The sequence below is a fragment of the Amborella trichopoda genome, chromosome 2 (genome assembly GCF_054954075.1).
Source record: "Amborella trichopoda isolate Santa Cruz 75 chromosome 2, AtrichopodaSantaCruz75HAP2 v2.0, whole genome shotgun sequence".
Lineage (NCBI taxonomy): Eukaryota > Viridiplantae > Streptophyta > Magnoliopsida > Amborellales > Amborellaceae > Amborella > Amborella trichopoda.
In genome coordinates, this window is record NC_142337.1 from 10,617,731 (window position 1) to 10,636,772 (window position 19,042).

A 19,042-nucleotide genomic window follows, 5' to 3' on the forward strand; every position below is an offset into this window, starting at 1 on the left:
TCTTAGAATGTGAACCTTGGACCGTTCCTTCTCTACCCCCATTAACTTTGCCAAATTGTGTATTCTATCTAAAGTATTGTTTTCAACATGTCATGAATTTGGGGCTTTTCATGATTAAGGCAAAAACTACATTTCCTTTTGAAGTGGGGGACCTCCTTTCGTTTCTATTTGAGAAGAGAAATTGGGGGAGAGGAGTGGTCCAAGGATAACATTCTCGGACCACTATTTTTTTAAATGATAATAAGTGGTCCAAGGTTTTCATTCTCGGATGGCTATTTGTTTTTCAAAAATAAGAAGCGATCCAAAAACGGGAACTTTGGATCGCCGTTTCTACTAAAAAGTTAAAACAATCGGTCTGAGAATTCTAATATCGGACTATCCCTACTAAATAAAAAAACCAAAAAAATAATAATTAAAATGCAATCCCAAGATGACATCCTCATACCAAAAGATAATTTTATCTAAAAAAAAGATTGTATTGACCAATCTTAATTGTAATTTCCAAATATATACTGAGCATATCATATCTTATAATTTTTTTCTTCTTTATGCTTTTTGTCCTCAAGGTCTCAATTAGTGTGATGCCCTTTCTCATGTTTTCGTTTTTGAGCGGGCCCTCTTCCTCTCTCCCTCCATATTTAAAAATGTTTTTGGGAAATTTTAAGTCCCACTGTTATTTTTTACCGTTATTAGAGTCTCAAAATATTCAGTATTTATGCCCTTGCTCCCATTTTCTTTTATCTTTTTTCAAGTTTTTCTCTACTCCGATGTTTTAAATATTCGACCACATATTAAATCTATTATTATTATTATTATTATTATTATTATTATTATTATTATTTGATATTCATAATTGGTTCAATATCAAAACCATCGAACCGCAACAGCCGTACACATTTTAATTGGTCTCATGTTTGTTTGAAACATCATAATGCATTAAAACTTCAAAAAATGAGGTTCAAGGAACGCATTAACTGGTTGGTGCATGTTACCCAGTACTAATAAATGTAAATTTTAATTGGTTCATGTTAAGGAAACCATGTTATTAGTACTAATGCATGCACATGAACGAGACACATATCATGTTACTAAAATGGTGGTGTGATATTTCTAACTTCAGGCCACGTTTAAACTATATTTTTTGAAGGTTTAAGGCAGTCCGATGTTTAAGCCATCAGACCGACTAAAAGTATAGGCATGTCCATGACTGCTTTACAAAATTTTCATTAGATGTTTTTGATATTGAACTGACCTATGATAACATCAAATTGGTCTAATGTTTAAAACATCGGACCGAGAGAAAACTTTGAAACAAAATTGAGGACAAGGACTACAACATAAATATCTCATATCTTTTGACCATCACATAATAATCAGTAAATAAAATGGTACAGATGTAATTTTCCCTTACATTTCATTAAGGGTTCAATTTTCATGGATGCAACCTTATTTGTAGAAGTAAGTTGCATTGTTCTATGCTGTCTATTTTAGTTACACGACATAGATTTGACACTTCTTTTAAGGTATATTTGACTTTTGGAAAACCACATCTTCTAGCACTAGAGCACCGCCCTATTTAATATAAGGAAACTCTACAGTATAATGGATACTATGGTATTTACTAACCTTATAATTAAGACTTAAAAATAGATACCGCTAGTTCAATAGGGACTATAGAACTTAGGGTATCCAACGTTCCTAGAAATTGTAGTTTGCAAAACTACGTCTTTTAGAAATCAAGCACACTCTTAAAGTAGTGCAAAAAATAATAATAATACGTCTCTTGAGATAATATCAATTGTAGTTTGCAAAACTGTCTTTTAGAAATCAAGCACACTCTTAAAATAGTGTAAAAAATAATAACAATACATCTTTTGAGATAATATCAAATCTATGTTGTTAATATAAAATGAACAGTATAGATTAATACAACTTCTTTTACCAATAAAGTTGCATCCTCGTATTAACTTTATCCTTTCTAAAGCCCTCCTCCTTGCCTAAGTCAAAGTTCTATTTTTTTAGTTCTTGCAGGAAAGGTTTTAGAGCACCAACCAAGGCGTCCTAAATTTGTCCAATCAACTAATTAAAATTTATTTTAGAGACGGGTTTTAAATCTTGAATTTTTCCTTTAGATAATTTCAATTACTATCATTATCAATCTAATTTCTCTCAACCACTATGCTTTTGAACCCTAAAAATAGATAATTTCAAACTTTATTTTCAGGCGAATTCATTTTACTTCTTCCAATATCATCAAATTTGCAGCTGCAAAATCTTCAATGTAAAGCACAAATGCAGTATGGAGTGAAGTGTGAATCATCATCGTTATAGTTTTTTTTTAATTAATTGGGGTCGGCTATACAAATTCTGGTTCGTCATTCTGCTCTATTAAAGGTAATACCCCCAGTAAGGCTACAACTCTCTATATATCTTTTCGAACTACTTCCAACCACGTGGTCTTGGTCTCACACCTTGCCCTTTTCAGTCCTTCTACTTGAACTAACTGGTACTTCCTAACAGGTGCTGTATTTGGTCGGTGCCACAGATTATCAGTCCACCTAAGTGTTTTCTCTCTCATCTTATCGCCTATTGGTGCCACACCTAAATTTTTTCGAATGGTTTCATTTCGAATTCTATCCCTTCTTGTCTTGCCATTCATCCATCTCAACATTCTCATCTCCGCTACACTCATTCTATGGGTATATTATTTTTTATATGCAGTAAAGCATTCCAAATCCTAAATTCTCCTCTAAGATAGATGTTTAGTAGGAGATACACATATGAATGCATAATAAACTTTGTCAGTATTATATTTTCAAAGCTCTAACCAACTACAAAACTAATCAACCCAAGCTAGACCTTGCTATTTATGCTGTTCTATAAGTACATGGTGGATGCAGCCCCGGTCCTAATTATCAACAATGGTAATTAGGACAAGCACACTCCAAACGTCAGTTGTTGACATATGGTGGTTGGCAAGGTGCTAGCATACCGGTGTTTAGATTGCCTCTGTAGGGTAATCAGCCCTGACCTGAGGTGAGCTATTGGGACAAGTTTGAGTCAAATTTGTCGAAGTGCTATATAAAATCCCTAAATAAATTTAAAAATTAGAAAAATAAAAGAATTGAAAACTTATAAAGAACCAAAAGCAATCGTAAAAATTCCAAATAAGCTTGCACAAATAATCGGTCAAAATAGAGGTCCCAATAAAAATGTGTTTGTCAATCTCAATCAAACACATTTTTCTAAGGTCTTCTTGTACTTTTTCCCTCTCCATCAATGTACTTTCCATTCATGTATCGAAACACAACCAAGACCAGTTTAAGTTGTTTTCTCTAAATTTGTTGTGAGTTTTTCTTTTTTTTTCCTCTCTCACCCTACTTGTGCAAGCGGTTCTTTTGCCTTTCTCTAACCTACCGTCTCATGCTATGCTTTGCCCCATTGATTTTTTGCCTCTTATCATATTTCTTGAAACAAATGGGTTTGAATTTTTATTTATTTATTTTTAATTATTAGGTTTAATTCTTTTAGAATAAACCCATTCTCTCTTATCTATTAATTGCTAAATCTATTGCATCAGTCTTTCAAGTACTTTTTTTGACTTTCTAAAAGCCCTAGTATGTCTTTCTCAAAAGAATGTATATTTAGGTTTCGGTACAAGAAGATTTTCGTCACACGAAATCTACGGCAAAGGTGTGCCATCGAACAAGTTCATAACGTTCAAATATTTTTTTGAGAAAATTATACTTTAAAATCAGCTTTCTAGATATCTTTCTTCTCGATACTTTTAGTACCACAACTTTCTTCTCGATACTTTTAGTACCACAACTTAAATGAAGCGTTTTTTTTATTTTTATATTTAACCGCAATAAAAAAATCAACAAAATTTAAACAACCATTTTCCTCTCTCTTCCCTTATTTTTTTGTTCACGTATTATTAGCATCTCCTCTTCTCCCTCTATTCCTTAACTCTCTCTGCCAGCGTTTTAAAAACCGCTGAGTCGAACCGGACTCGCTCGATTCGACTAGAAAATCGTGAAAAGGGGACTGGATCGCCTAAAAAATCGGAAATCGTCCGGTTCTAGAGAGAACCGGACGATTCTTTACAGTGAATCGCCGATTCACTGTACGGAATCGGCGAGTCCGTACTGAATTTTTTTTTTTTATATTGTAATCCATGATAGATTTTTTTGTAATACTTGATCGATTTTTTTGTAATCCATGATCGAATTGTTTTTGTTTTTTTGTAATCCATGATCGAATTTTTTGGTTTTTTGTAACCCATAATAGAATTTTTTGTAATCCATGATCGAACTGTTTTTTTCTTTTTTGTAATCCACGATTGAATTTTTTGTTTTTTTTTGTTTTTTTTTTTTTGTTTGTTTTTTTTTGAAATCCATGATCGAATTTTATGTAATCCATGATCGAATTTTATGTAATCCATGATCGAATTTTATGTAATCCATGATTGAATTTTTTGAAAATTTGTGATTTTTTTTTTTTTAATCCATGATCGAATTTTTTTTGGTAATCCATGATAGAATTTTTTGAAAATTTGTGATTTTTTTTTTAATCCATGATCGATTTTTTTGAAAACTTGTTATTTATTTTTTTTAATCCATATTATTCAAAGAGAAAATGAGAGAGATGATGATTCTGAAGCCACCCTATCCCAGCCATATTATTCACATATCGAGTCCCAACAGCAACAGTGTAGGGATGAGCACGAAATACTGTAAATTAAATGCTGAATGGTGGTTCATACAGGGAAAGAACATATCAATATTTGCATATTCATTCAAAAACATGAAAATTCTTAATGGAGTACCCTCATTTTTTATTGAATTCCTAAAAAATAATATTTATAATGAATTTTAATAATTTTTTCGAATTTTTTTTAAGCTTTATTCTGACCGATTCACCCGATTTTTGATCCGGATCGCCGATTCGCAGATCCGGATCGATTTTTTGGAAACCCTATCCGAGTCACCGATCCGTTTTTTAAACCATCGCTCTCTACTCAAAAACCATTTTTTCTCTCTCCCCAAACTCTGTCCTGAAACCCACTTTCTCTCTCTATCCGCCCTCTCTTTCTCTCTTTACCCCCCTATCTCTCTCTCTACCCAAGTGAAGAAGCTTTTTACAAAGCTTTCCACGAATCCTACTCCTACCACAGTAGCGTAATGGGTAGCAAAAGAGCTTGCAGTCTTTACGGGTTCTGAGGTGTTGATCTTTCCATTGATTTTTTATCTTTCTTGTTCTTTTGAAAAACATTGATGTTTACTTTTTGCATTATGATGCTACATTTATTCCCAAATTTTGTTTTGTTTTTATCAAGCATCTGGGCTACCCTCTCTCTTTCTCTCGCTACCCGAAATACCTCAAAATCTCTTTTTGTGAAGCGAGTTTCTCTCTGTTACCCAAAAAGCTCTCTCTCTAACTTGCTTCCCATCTTCTTTATGCTTCTCTCTCTCCTACCCAAACTCTCTCTCTCTTACCCAAAATCTCTCTCTCACTAGAATTACTTCATTGATTTGTGGAATTGGATCAGAAGATACCCCAGGCCTCCATTTTTACCGGCTTTCAGGTGGCCAATTCTTGGACTCCGTACATTAGGTCGATCCATCTGATCGAAGAATCTTCAAGGCTAATGTAAAATCCATATTGATCCAAAAGACACGTTTTCGCCTGGTTTGAATATAGATACAGAGAGAACTGCAGATCATCAGTTGACCAATCGAGTTTGAAGGTCGTTTCATAGATGGGTAGGCAAGGGGCAATGGCCATGGCAGCCATGAAGCTAAGTTTTTTTTGAAGGAATTTAGGTTTTTTTTATGGGTATATCAGTGAGCTCTGGTGCGTCTGGTAACAGTGGGTATGTCAGGTTGTGGGATTTGAGAAGTGGAGGGGTGGTTTGGGAATGGATCAAGCCTCGTTCAGTGAGGGGTGGGAGGTTTGGGGATTCGATGGCTCGAGAAGAGAGAGAACGGGTACAGAAAGAGAGAGGGACGGGTAGATAGAGGAGGTAGAGAGAGAAAGCAAATGGCTCAAGGTTAAGCCTCTTCCTGGTGCTTACACTATCAACCTGGGCGAAGCCATGAACGTATGATTTGATTTAACTTCTCTCTCTGGACTGTGTTTTTTTTTTTTTTTGAAAATATTTTTAGAAAGTCCCTCGGTCATTCTCGTCTAATAAATTGACGAATAGAGCCTATCTCCTACCCTACCTAAAAGAAAAGTATTGCTTTCTAAAAGGCAGGCAAATGATTCTCGCTTCCTCAATTATAAAGTTGGCGGGTTGCAGGCCTGGCCATCTTATTAGGGTTGGGCAAGCCACATAAAAATAAAAACAAATAATAAAAAAAAAGGATTGTTATTTTAGATAAGTGTTGGGTGGGCCCACAATTTTATGACCCGGAAATGCTCTCCCTTGACATCACTTCGAAATTATTGACCTTGAAAAGACATTGTCTAGGAACAAGTTCCAAACTAACTAAATTCTCCCAAGTATTAGTCTCTCACTCAGTACACCATCCCTAATAAAGGACCAGGCCACCAGGAAACCATATTTCTAGGACCCCCAATTGCCAACTCCCGCCCTCTCTTGCTCTCTTGATTGATTGATTTGTATTGTGTGGAAATCTTTTGTAGGTTTTCAGCAATGGCTACTACGAGAGTCTTGAGCACAGGGTGGTGGTGACCACAAGCCAGCACAGGTATTCGATGGCCATTGTTTTTGGACCAGCAAGCCATGTAATGGTGGAGCCTCTAAAGGAGCTGGTAAACGAGCTCAACCCACCCAAGTTTAAAGGTTTCATGTGGGGCAAGTTTTACAGGTTCAGGAGGAGCAGTAAGTTCTTGAAGCTGGGTGGTGAATATTTAGGAGCTCGCCACTTCAAGATCAATCAATAAGGGACATCCCTCTCTCTCTAAATTAATCAAAAGGAGGCTTCTCTTTCTCTGCCTCTCTCATGTTTGTTTCCCTTTATTTGTTTGTTGAGACAGTGATATATCATGTGTCTCTTTGCTTGTGTGCGCCATTGGGTGCGTGTTTCTAATAAACTAGTGCAATAAATTGCTGTTGAGACTTTTTTTTTAATTACAAGAGTAACAAATATTATTACGATTAAAATATATTACAACGAAAACTTAAAATAAAGAACGAGATACAATTATAGATACCAAATAAACTCCTTTCCTAGCCGTATCATTTGCAATGGTATTAGCATGACTGTATACATGATTAAAGGAGAACCCGCCCAAAGATAAATCCCTCACTTTGTACCATAAAGAATGAAGCCACCAAGGAGATCTTGACAAGCTTTTACACCAGTTGATGACATTGTGAGAGTCATCTTCAATGACCAATTTTTTTTTCAAGCCCATGTCTTTAAAAATCGCCGGTCTTTGTAATAAGTCTGCCAACTCAGCATGATTAGTAGTCACTAAACCACAAGGACATGCATAGCAAAAAATGACTTGACCTTTGATGTCCCCCAATACCTGACTGTTTTGGATTCCTAAAGATGAGCCATCAAAATTCAATTTCATACAATCCTCATTTTGCAGCTTCCACCTACACTGCGGCCTAGTCTTGATGAATCTTTGCACAATTAGCTTATCCAAATTATCCTCAACATCATGCCTTGAAGTACCCCAATCTCCTTTTGTTACTTTAAACTAACTCCAAGTACAAAACACAATTCTATCTTTTGATTCCTCCACTTATCTTTGGAAGCTCTTACCACCTATCTTGGAACCTCACAAGTAAAACTAGCCCTGATACCAACGAAAGAAAGACTTATGTAATCTTATGACGGAGAAATACAATTTTTCTTTTTTAATAATAATCACCCCTTATAATTTTGGCAACAAGATCACTCATAGGTGGTGTTATTACAAACAATAGAAATTCCAAAAATAAATAACACATCAATAAAATAAATCTCAACTACTTGATGCCATTCAAACAACCTAATACTGTGCTTGAGAATATAAAATAAAAGAACTAACAATTAAAAGAAAAGATGTCGGAGATTACCTCAACCAGGCTTTTTACACCCTACACCGAATCACCATATCCAATGGCGCGGGATCAGTGGTCCAGCTTCAATCTCGAACCGAGAAAGCTAATTTCGGCCAAACTAGGTAACCACCCTTAAATATTTACAAAACCCTACCTTTAAAATAATTAGGCTCAAACCCTAATTTTTTCCCAACCCTTAGATTAGATCATGAGAGAGAGAGATACTCTCTATGTTGGGGCGTGCCACCTAGGGTATCTTTTAGGGGAGAGAGAAAGTAGAGAGAGAAAATAAGAGAGTAGGGAGAGAGGGCCGTGGCCCCTAGGGAAGATAGAGGGAGAGTTTGTGGGAGAGAGAGGTGTGTTGAGATGGGGCGAGATCACTCCTATTTATAGTGAAATTTAGGTCTAGGGTTTCCCATAGTTTACCTCTTTCTTGATATTGAATATAAACCTTTGATCAAGGTGACTTGTGGGGTGAGAGATCCGAGCCATCCATTCCTTAGATGGGCCATCAACATTATGAAAGGTGCATGAACCATTATCCCCCTTTCCTTAAACCATTTTCCCATCGGTATATTTAAATAAATTAAATCCATTAAAGATATAGTGCATACCTTAAATTGCATATTCCATCTCATATTTTCTATAAGAATATTTCAATAATATCAAGTCAAGATATTCCTTCAATAATCAAGATAAGATATGGTCAATATTTCCTAATCAATATTTGACAACATGCTACAAGATGTAGTTGCCATATTTAAGAAACTTGAAGACAAAGCAACAATATAAGGTATCCAAGGGTGGGGCGTGCCACCCATGTGTGGCATATGGCGCCCCACCTAATACCCACATCATGGGCACATGTGCACTATGGCCCCCCCATGTATTTTTTTTAATAAATATTTTAAAATTTAAACAAAATGAATTTTAAAACATTATAACTTTGTAAATTAATAATTTCATTTTTATAAGTCAAAAAATAAGAAATAAAATATCAAATGACTTACAAAAATTCAAATAATAAATTTAAAATAATTTAATAATAAAATCAACACAAATAAATTAATATGATGGGAAGTGGATCCATATGGTTCAGGAGTTCAATCAACGATCACCTTCAACTATGGACTACCGACCACATTCGCTTTATCGAACCGACCCAGTGTTTTTCATGACCCATAGTCCAAGCAGGGGCTCATTAGCGGATCACCAAAGTCTGGTTGATTTGCAATCCCAGTCTGTGGATTACAGGTCCGCCCCTAGAGACAAGTCAAGGTCACCACCACCTGATGCGACCATAGCTCTATGGTGCATAGGGGTATCTCTCGCATATGCATATGCTTCACCTAAAGGTGGTTATCTAGCTTTTCCGAACGATCTATTTATATGCATGTCATGTGATGGAACAATGATGAGGTTTTGGCCTCCATCTCCGTAGACTTACCATCACATACAAGGGTCACACAATCCCTCGGCTCACTCATTTAGGCATAAGCTCCGACTTCATCAAGGGCTAACCCAAAAATCCTTCTTGGTTTACTTTTTATGCTCAGGTACCTTGGGTTTTCCAACCGACTGGCCTAGATCGTCAAGCACAGTCCATTATCCGAAAATATTATTTGCTTAGTATGGTCTTCAAGGGACCACACTCCCACTGAGTTTATGTTCCACTATAGTAAATGTTTTTCATTACACACTCATAATGCCTTTAAAGGCTACATAAACCCAACAGTTATTTTATGGGAAACAGATTGGAGTTTGAGTCCTTGTGCCCCGTAATCTTGCCCTCTAAATATTAGACTCTTCTTGAACAATCTTGGGGCATTATATTTTTAAGGCACTTGTGAAATTTATTTATTTTCATATTTTTGTTTCAGTTGGGTTGTTAGTTCTAAAACTTAAATCCCCAAATATTGGGGTCCAAAAGGGACTCAAAACCTGAATTATACCTAAGGGAGTATGTTCATGGGAGCAGCAAATCTTTTGATAAAAAAATGAAGCATACACCCAAGAAATGCTTTTTTACCTCAAGAAAACCACAATCTCAAGTGCCAAATCCTCAATTAATCCACTAATGATATCACAGTTTCAAAGGGCCAAATCCTCAATTGCAGATGGTCATGAAGTTTCCCGTACCGACATCTTTATTAATTAAAGGTATATTGCCTTCTCTTATTCTCATGGTCCTCACCTCCACTCCACACCCACTCAATTTGGAGTCCGCCTCGTACAGGGTCTCTTAAACTGAATTTTTATGGCAACTCTTTAGGCAATCCTAGTTCTGTTGGAATTGGTGGACTTTTGAGAACCATGATGGTGCTGTCATATTTTTTTATGTTGGTCCTTGCGGCAACGCCACGGCCAACCAGGAAGAAATTTCATCCCTTTTACAAGGGTTGAAGATTATTGTCTGTAAATGCCTTTCTGGTTCATTTTAATAGAAGGCGACTCCCTAAGCAGGAACAAAATATCCCTTGGTCTCTCTATGTTTTTGGGTTGAAGATTCTAGACCTTTGCTCTACACCAGGCCTCCACCCTTTATTCACTCATGTCTATCGAGAGGCCAATGGAATAGCCGATGGCATTGCTAAACTCGGCATCTCCTTTCCCAATCTGTCCATTTCTGATGCTTTATTAGCCGCTTTGTAATTTGATTATGTTTCAGCACTTATTCAATAAAAGTTATAACAACGTCAAAAAAAGGCCAATAAAAATATTTGGGAATAAAAACCATATCTTACTGTTTAAAAGAAAAAACCAAAAAACAAGAAAAACCATATCTTGATAAAGGCCGATTTTCAAATTGCACAGTACGAAATGTGTGGGACTTTATAAAAACAAAGGAATTGTTCAAAAAGTTAACATTCAAAAAGTTAACAAGTAAGACTTATTTTTCCAACCTGTGTGGGATTTTATCATTAAAAAAAGTAAACAAGCAAGACTTATTTTTTCTTTGGATGACACTCTGGAAATTTTTTTGTGAAGGGAAAGGACAAGAATCGATAGTATGGAAGGGCATAATTGAAGTGCTTTTCTAACGGTATTTTTAATAGAACTATCTTGTATTTTATTTCTTTTGAGAAATGGGACCTACAGACCTCTTTTTTTGTCTTTTTTTCCTTTTATAAAATTTAGCCCTCTGAGTTCACATGGGCATTTTAAGGGGCATTTTAAAATTGGACGAATTTGCCAGTTTTTAAATCATGGACTTTTTGTTCTCATATCCAATTTTGTCCCTTCTCTCTCTATCTCTCTTCAATTATTTCTCCTATGATTTTTTTCTTTTCACCCATTCCATGCAGAAAGAAAAACCTGATCACTCATATAACAATATGCGATCCGATTTTTTAAACATGAGACCGCTTTATAAATTGTTTTTGTTTTGGGTAAATTAATGGGGATTCTACAAATTGTTATGTTTCATTTTTTTTATATTAGACGGCCTTATGAATATTAATATATATATATATATATATATATAAATATCCATTTTATTTTACATTATTACAAAAATACCTAATAATTTCCGTTATTACACATATGTATGTTCTTTGAACTTCATAACAATTTTTTTTTTTAAAAAAACTGTTTTATCCATTTTTGGTGTTTCAAAAACCAACATAGGCTTGATTTGGATTTTTAAAAAACCAAAAATTGATTCTGATTTGTTAAACCCGAATATTGATTCCGTTCTGTTAAACCTCATTTCCCCTGCATCTCTCTCGTTGCCACCAAAGGGGTCTACATATTGCCAAAGGACTAAAAAGAGCTTATAAAGAGCGAAGAGAGAGTCGAAGGGATGATTCCTTTTTGGTTCTAGAGAGAGAAAAAATGGTAACCTCTACCATTCTAGCGAGCGAAAGAAAGTCGAAGGGGATGATTTCTCCTGCTTGGTTTATAGAGCGAAGAAACGATAATCTATGACATTCTAGAGAGAGAAAGAGAGGGGATGGATCTCTTGAAGAAGAGTTGGAGCCAAGAGGCAGAGAGTGAACTTAGATTTTGGTGGCCGCCAAGTCACTGTGCGAGCAGAGATTGAGTAGAGAAATCTGCCCAAAGCCCACAAGGCCAAAAACCAAAAGCCCTACCTTCCTCAATCCCTCCTTCAAAATCCCACAACCACAACCTCTCTGATGAGAAAAAGATTGATGAGATCGACCTCCCTAGACCAAAGGTTATTCTAAGATTGAGATTTCTCAAACAACCAAAAGATTGATGAGATCGACCTCTCTAGACCAAAGGTTAATCGAAGACAACCACCCTGTGATGAGGATAAGATAATAGTTTTCTTCTAGAGGTTGTTGATGTTAGCGTATGGATATCTTGTTAGTATTGATATACATCATTATGAATATATATCACTATAGGTATGTATTTGTATGGGTATATATTTTTTAATTAGGTGTGTCATACATCATTATATATATATATATATATATATATATATATATATATATATATATATATATATATATATATATATATATATATATATATATATATATATATATATATATATATATATATATATATATATATATGGGTATGTATTTGTATGGGTGTATATCTCTTAATTAGGTGTTATCTTGATTATGATAAGATTAGTTAGTAATAATCCATAACTATTGGTATTTATCTTTAATTGTTAAAGGCTGTATATTTATACGAGGTCTATATTCTTGATTTATGATCAATAGATTTATAATCAACAAATAAAGAGAAAGAGAGAGTTTTCTACCGTATTCTGAGTTTCTTCTTGAGTCTATATTCTTGATTTATGATCAGTAGATTTATGATCAATAAATAAAGAGAAAGAGAGAGTTCTCTGTAGTATTATGAGTTTCTAACACTTGAATAAGTAGATGCCTAATGCTGAGATGGGAAGGGGTTTTTGACAGTAATAAGTAGATGCCTAATGCTGAGATGGGAAGGGGTTTCTGACAGTTGAATAAGTGGATGCCTAATGCTGAGATGAGAAAGAGAGGGGTTTCTGACACTTGAATAAGTAGATGCCTAATGCTGAGATGAGAAAGAGAGAGTTCTTTGGAGTATTATGAGTTTCTAACAGTTGAATAAATAGATGACCAATGTTGAGATGGGAAGGGGTTTTTGATAGTTGAATAAGTAGATGCCTAATGCTGAAAGAGAGAGTTCTCTGCAGTATTCTGAGTTTCTAACAGTTGAAAGCAGATACCTAATGTTGAGATGGGAAGGGGTTTCTAACCGTTGAATAAGTAGATGTCTAATGCAGGGATGAGAAGGGAGCTTGAGGATGGGAAAGGAGCTTGAAGAGATTGCTAAGAAGAGAACTAGGAAGGGGAAGGCGATCGAACCAGGAGCTTGAGAAGATGCCCAATCTTGACAAGAGGACTGGGAAGGGGAAGGGGAAGGCGAAGGCAATGGTGGCAACGTTCAAGCCGCACGCCCTAAGGTCTGAACCAAAACCAACCATCCGTGGGATAATTCGCATTGCCGAGCTCCAATACTAGGAGACTAGACCTTCCACATAAATACCGTATATTTTTTTAGCCTTTTTGTGATAATGGTAAAACAAGACGGTATGGACATAATTTTCCCTTTATCTTAATGCCATATGTGAAGTTACTTCCACGAGTAAACAGAATGGCAAACTGTCAATTTTAAAGTATTATTTTATCTGAAAGTTTGCGATAGGTTTTGAATTTCTTCAGCAATCAATTAAAAAGAAGAAAAAGTAGTTGGTGCGTCTTCGCCAATAGCATCCCCAAACGCACAAAACCCCCAGTTTAGAGTAGGATGCGGTTAGCATGCGGCCAAGCCTGCATATGAACAAATGCAGATTTGACAATAAATATATTTTTAAATATAATTTGATTTTAATTTTTAAATAATATATAATTTTTAATATGGAGATCATGAATATGGAAAAATAAATAAATTTGAAAAATTAGAAATAATAATTATATTAAAAAGACATTTGAATTATTAGTTACAATAATTTTTAAATGGACCACCTACTTGCAATCATCTTTAAGATGTGCGGTCCAGCACGCATGAAACAATTGTTGTTTAGGGAGTACTATTTTATCAGAATGTTTGCGTTGTACTGTCAATTTCTCAAGTAAGAAAAAAAGGAAAAGTAGTTGGTGCGTCTTCTACAATAGCGTCCCCTGGCGCGATCAACATCATCTTGTAGATGGATGTAAACCAACGGTGGCCCCATCTTTACATGCTTGTTATAGAGACTTAATAACTTGTTTGCGCCTCTTAATATCCATAATTATTCAAATCGTGTGGCTCCTTTATCAAATGTTCAAAAAAATCGTGTGGCTCGTTTTTCTAAGGAAAAATCCTTAATGAGTCGCGGGTGCAAGAGCACTCTGTCTCACCAACGATCCATCTTTAGGGTTTATGGTGTAGAATTTTATTCAAAAAAATCACATTTTAAATATTGGATAAGTTTATATAGAGCTGAGGCTCTAAACCATCAAATTAGAGCCTAACTAAAAAATTTTATCACTAGAAGAGGTTGCTTTGATGCTCAAATATATTCAAATTGATCATCTCGATATCAAGATGCATGGACATAAGAAAAGAGATGGATTTCAAGTTTTGGAAATAGGCATTTTTGGATCGTTAATTTTCAATATTTTCAAGTTTTCATAGATCTATCAATCTACATTATTTTTTAAGCTTTAAATTTTATAAATAAAAATGAAAATATATTTTAAGGCTATTATAATGATTTTCAGTATTAAAACCATATTTCTCGATACTATTTGAAAATAGGCTCTAATTTGATGTTTAGAGCCGAGGTTCTATACAAACTGTACCCTTTAAATATTATATATATATATATATATATATATATACATTTTTCATCATGATAACGAATCGGTGAAATTTTTAGATGAGAACCCCATTTCTTTGTTGGCTTGTAAATCATAGCGAATCTTTTCGTATCATATTGCATCTTAATTTAAACAACCAATAATTGCAGGGTAGTCCCATAACTCCACACATTCGTAAATATCAAACAATAAAATATATGATGCATGATACGCGCCGAGGGTGGCTCGATTGTGTATAAATAGAGGCTGTCTCTCTCTCCACATTGGAGTCACAAGTTGTTTAGAGAGATAAAGAGTCGATTGTTTATAGAAAGAGGGTGTGTTGGTAGTGGGTTAGAGAGAGAAAAGTATGGCATGTGAGGTAGAGTCTGCTTATATCCAGCCCACGGATACCCGGCCCGATCCAACGATCCAAGTCGCGGAGGGCATCCCCGTGATCGATCTCTCACCGTTGGATTCGGGGGACAAATCTCAGGTAAACCAACTAGTGGAGGAGGTGAAGGCTGCTCTCAAAGAGTGGCGCATGTTTTTCGTGGTGAATCATGGCATTCCGGCGGACATCCGGCAAAATGCCGATGAAAAGATCGCCCAGTTTTTCGCCCTTCCATTGGAGGAGAAGCTCAAGGTTCAGAGGGACTTTAAGGACACGCTGGGTTATTTTAACAAGGAATTAACACATAATACAAAGGATTGGGTGGAGGTTTACGACTATTTTGTGAACAGTCCGGTTGAGTTGCCGGCAAATGCGGAGGCTGATTGTCCAAAGATGGTGACACTCGCCAACAAGAGGCCCGAGAACCCACTCGGTTTCGTGTACCTTCTTCTCTCCTCTCACTTTTCGAGTCCTTTGCATTAACATGCTTACAACTCTCTCTCTCTAATCTCTTAGTGCGATACATTGTATTCACAAAGATCGAGAGGTGTCTAGTATGTCTCAATATGACCCCAAAATGTCTGTATAATTATTATATATGAATTTAGCATATATAAATTATAAAAATTTAAATTTTAATAAATTAACTTTAAAAATAAAATTATAATTTTATTGTATTGTATTTAAAAACATAAAAATATATTCCACTATTTTATGCATAAGAAATTGGTTCCTTTATATTCTAATAAAATAAAAATAAAAATATAGTTTATTGTGTTTAGAAAGCAAAAATATATTCCACTTTTTTTATGCATAAGCAATTTGTTGAACCATTGATAATATAATATGGTGTATTATAGCACAGGGAAGCATATTTCAGAATTTAAAACATAAACCATATTTATTAATAGGATATGTATATATATATATATATGTATACACGTGTAAATGGGTACGTATGTGTGTACACATCTATGAAAAAAGAGAGAAAAAGTGAGAGAGAAGATGAGGTAGAAAGTGGGACAGATGTTATGAGATAATATTTAAGTACTATGACTATATGCTAAAAGTAATAAATGTGTTATTTGTGGAAATCTTATATGCTAAAAATAATAAATGTGTTATTTGTGGAAATCTTATTTCATTAGTTGTGGACATCTCATTTTAAATCCGATAAATTTTATTGTTTTTTGAACCCTTAAGACCATATTATTCTAAAAGATCTGTCAGATGTTCATCAAAAACATTAATACCTCTATCCTCAAGAATTATATAAATATAGAAAAAGTTATTCGGTTTAAAGTTTAAACTATGTTGAGTTTGAATTCAAATGCAGTATACATAGGGTTGCAGATTTACCTGATTTGGATTTGAAACCCGAATTTTGGACTCAATTTGGATCAGTCGGGATCTAAAATTTGGATTCAAATAGTAATTTGCATCACATATATTATATATTATTTATATAATATAATATAAATGTAATTAATCAGGTACACTGTCCTTTTTTGACAAATAAATGATGCTCCAATTATTTAGGGAAGCATGTGACGCTTATGGGAAAGAGGCGGAAAGATTAGGGTTTCGGCTTTTGGAGGTGATCGCTCTGAGCCTTGGCTTACCGTCCAAGAGGTTCCAAGCTTACTTTGAGAACAGTGGGAGCTTTAATCGAGTAAATCACTACCCACCTTGCCCTTCCCCTTCTCTTGTGCTTGGAAAGGGGTGCCACACCGATGCTAGTGCACTCACTGTGCTCGCCACTGACAACGTGAGTGGCCTCGAAATCAAAAGGAAAGATGGAAAGTGGCTCAAGGTTAACCCTCTTCCTGGTGCCTACATCATCAACACGGGTGAAGCCATGAATGTATGATTTTATTCAACTTCTTTCTCTCTCGACCTTCTCTCCTAATAATTGATGAATACATCCAATCTCCTGCATTATAAATGAAATGCATTCCACTTTAAAAGACAGGCAATTGATTATCGCTCCCCAATTATCGGTTTGCGTGCCATATCCGTTTGCGTGTCAGATGGCCCTACTCGACAGAGTCAGCTTGGACCTGGCCCAGGCGAACCATGCCACAGAGGCCTTGGACCAGACGTGCTTCTGGCATTATCAGGGCCGGCAAGGCCAGGCTAGATAAAATTAGGCAAAAAACAAAAAGAGACCATTTAAAGAAAAAGATGGCTGGGCCCTAGGTTTTTATGGCCGGGAGGGCCAAGCCATGTTGTCCATTGCCACCCCTACATAATTATTGACCATGAAAATATTTTTTATAGAAACATGTTCCGAACCACTGTAGGAAAATCCATTGCCACCCCTACAGAATTATTGACCATGAAAATATTTTTTTATAGAAACTTGTTCCGAACCAATGTAGGAAAAATCAAGCGGTTCAAATTGGAACCGCCCAGTTAGATCGAAACAGGCCACTAGCCAGTTTTGGTGAATCAATCGGGTATTTTTTTAAAAAAATTCAAAAGTATATATATAAAATCTCAAAAAATAAAGAATTTTGTTTATAATGTATTTTTTAATAATTTTTTCATCAGTTTGACAAATATTGGAAAACGTTTTGGCCATTAACACCTATTTATACATTTTCCTATCTTTTATGAAATTTTTTAAAAATACCCCTAAGCTCAAAATGATTATTTTAAAACCCAATTTTTCATTAATTTTCAACTTCATTTAAATGTACTTTGTTTAATCATGTTTTAAATATACTTTTTATATTTTGTTAGATGCTTTTTTTTTTTTTTTAATATTTATTTTGACCGCCCATGACTTGTCCAGTGAAACTGGTTGAACCGGACCCATGTCCGGTTAACGGAAAAGTCCTACTCCTAACTAATAGTCTCTCACTACATCATCCCAAATAAAGGGTCACGAATACCATATTTCAAGGACCTCAATTACCAACTCCCTCCCTCTCTCCCTCTCTGTCTCACTCTCTTGATTGGTTGATTTGTGTTATGTGGAAATCATTGTAGGTATTTAGCAATGGCTACTATGAAAGTCTTGAACACAGGGTGGTGGCGAACACTAACCAGCACAGGTATTCGATGGGCTTTTCATTTGGACCAGCAAGCCATGTTATGGTAAAGCCTCTTAAGGAGCTGGTGAACGAGCTCAACCCACCCAAGTTTAAAGGTTTCATGTGGGGCAAGTTTTACAGGTCCAGGAGGAACAGTAACTTCTTGAGGCTCAATGCTGAGAATTTAGAAGCTCGCCACTTCAAAATCAATCAATAGGGGACATCCATCTCTCTCTAAATTAATCAAAAGGAGCCATCTCTCTCTCATGTTCAGGCCCTTCGTTGATTGTTGGGACACTGTTATATCACCAGCCCTTTCGCTTGAGTGTGCCATTGGGTGTGTGTGTTTATAATAAATTGCTGTTGACATTGAACGGCTCACTAAGGTGGATGCATAATTTTAGTCTTTTTCTCTCTTTTTTTGGACAGCAGTATGAATTGCCGAGACTCGTCACTTTTATTAGGGCGCGTTTGATATTAGGGCGCGTTTGATATGTGTAGTTTTTGGGAGTGGGAAGGACTTTCCCACAAATTATGAAAGAATGCTCTTCCATTATTATTTATGGAAGGGATAGGGAGGTCTTCCAAAATTGAATTCATTTTAACACTCAAACAAAGCCAGTGGAATGCCGCCTTTCCACTTTACGGCTTCCACACTGTAATATCAAACATGAAAGTGGGACATTTAACTTTTACTTTTCAAAAACTCCCACTTATCAAATACGCCCTTAGTGTTTTTCGAGGTTTCATGCTTAGAATTGGAATGCACTAT

The 19,042-nt window shown here is 35.5% G+C and overlaps 1 protein-coding gene and 1 long non-coding RNA gene across 3 annotated transcripts; both read left to right on the forward strand.

Moving 5' to 3' along the window:
• The first annotated feature begins 5,252 nt into the window (after nt 1-5,252).
• LOC18447921 (uncharacterized) lies at nt 5,253-7,099 on the forward strand. The gene is made up of 2 exons (XR_016049120.1): nt 5,253-6,103; nt 6,652-7,099. It is a non-coding gene; the product is annotated as an uncharacterized LOC18447921 (long non-coding RNA).
• A 4,719-nt stretch (nt 7,100-11,818) lies between these two features.
• Nucleotides 11,819-18,651, forward strand: LOC18447922 (jasmonate-induced oxygenase 2). 2 transcript variants are annotated; one of them, XM_088857955.1, is made up of 3 exons: nt 11,819-12,270; nt 16,772-17,096; nt 18,227-18,651. In XM_088857955.1, exons 1-3 carry the CDS (start codon nt 12,245-12,247, stop codon nt 18,485-18,487), a joined length of 612 nt encoding a protein of 203 aa, XP_088714081.1. In that variant the 5' UTR covers nt 11,819-12,244; the 3' UTR covers nt 18,488-18,651. The 2 variants fall into 2 exon arrangements, with proteins under 2 accessions (XP_088714081.1, XP_006858069.2); XM_006858007.4 differs by lacking the exon at nt 11,819-12,270 and adding an exon at nt 15,154-15,672.
• Nucleotides 18,652-19,042: the final 391 nt, after the last annotated feature.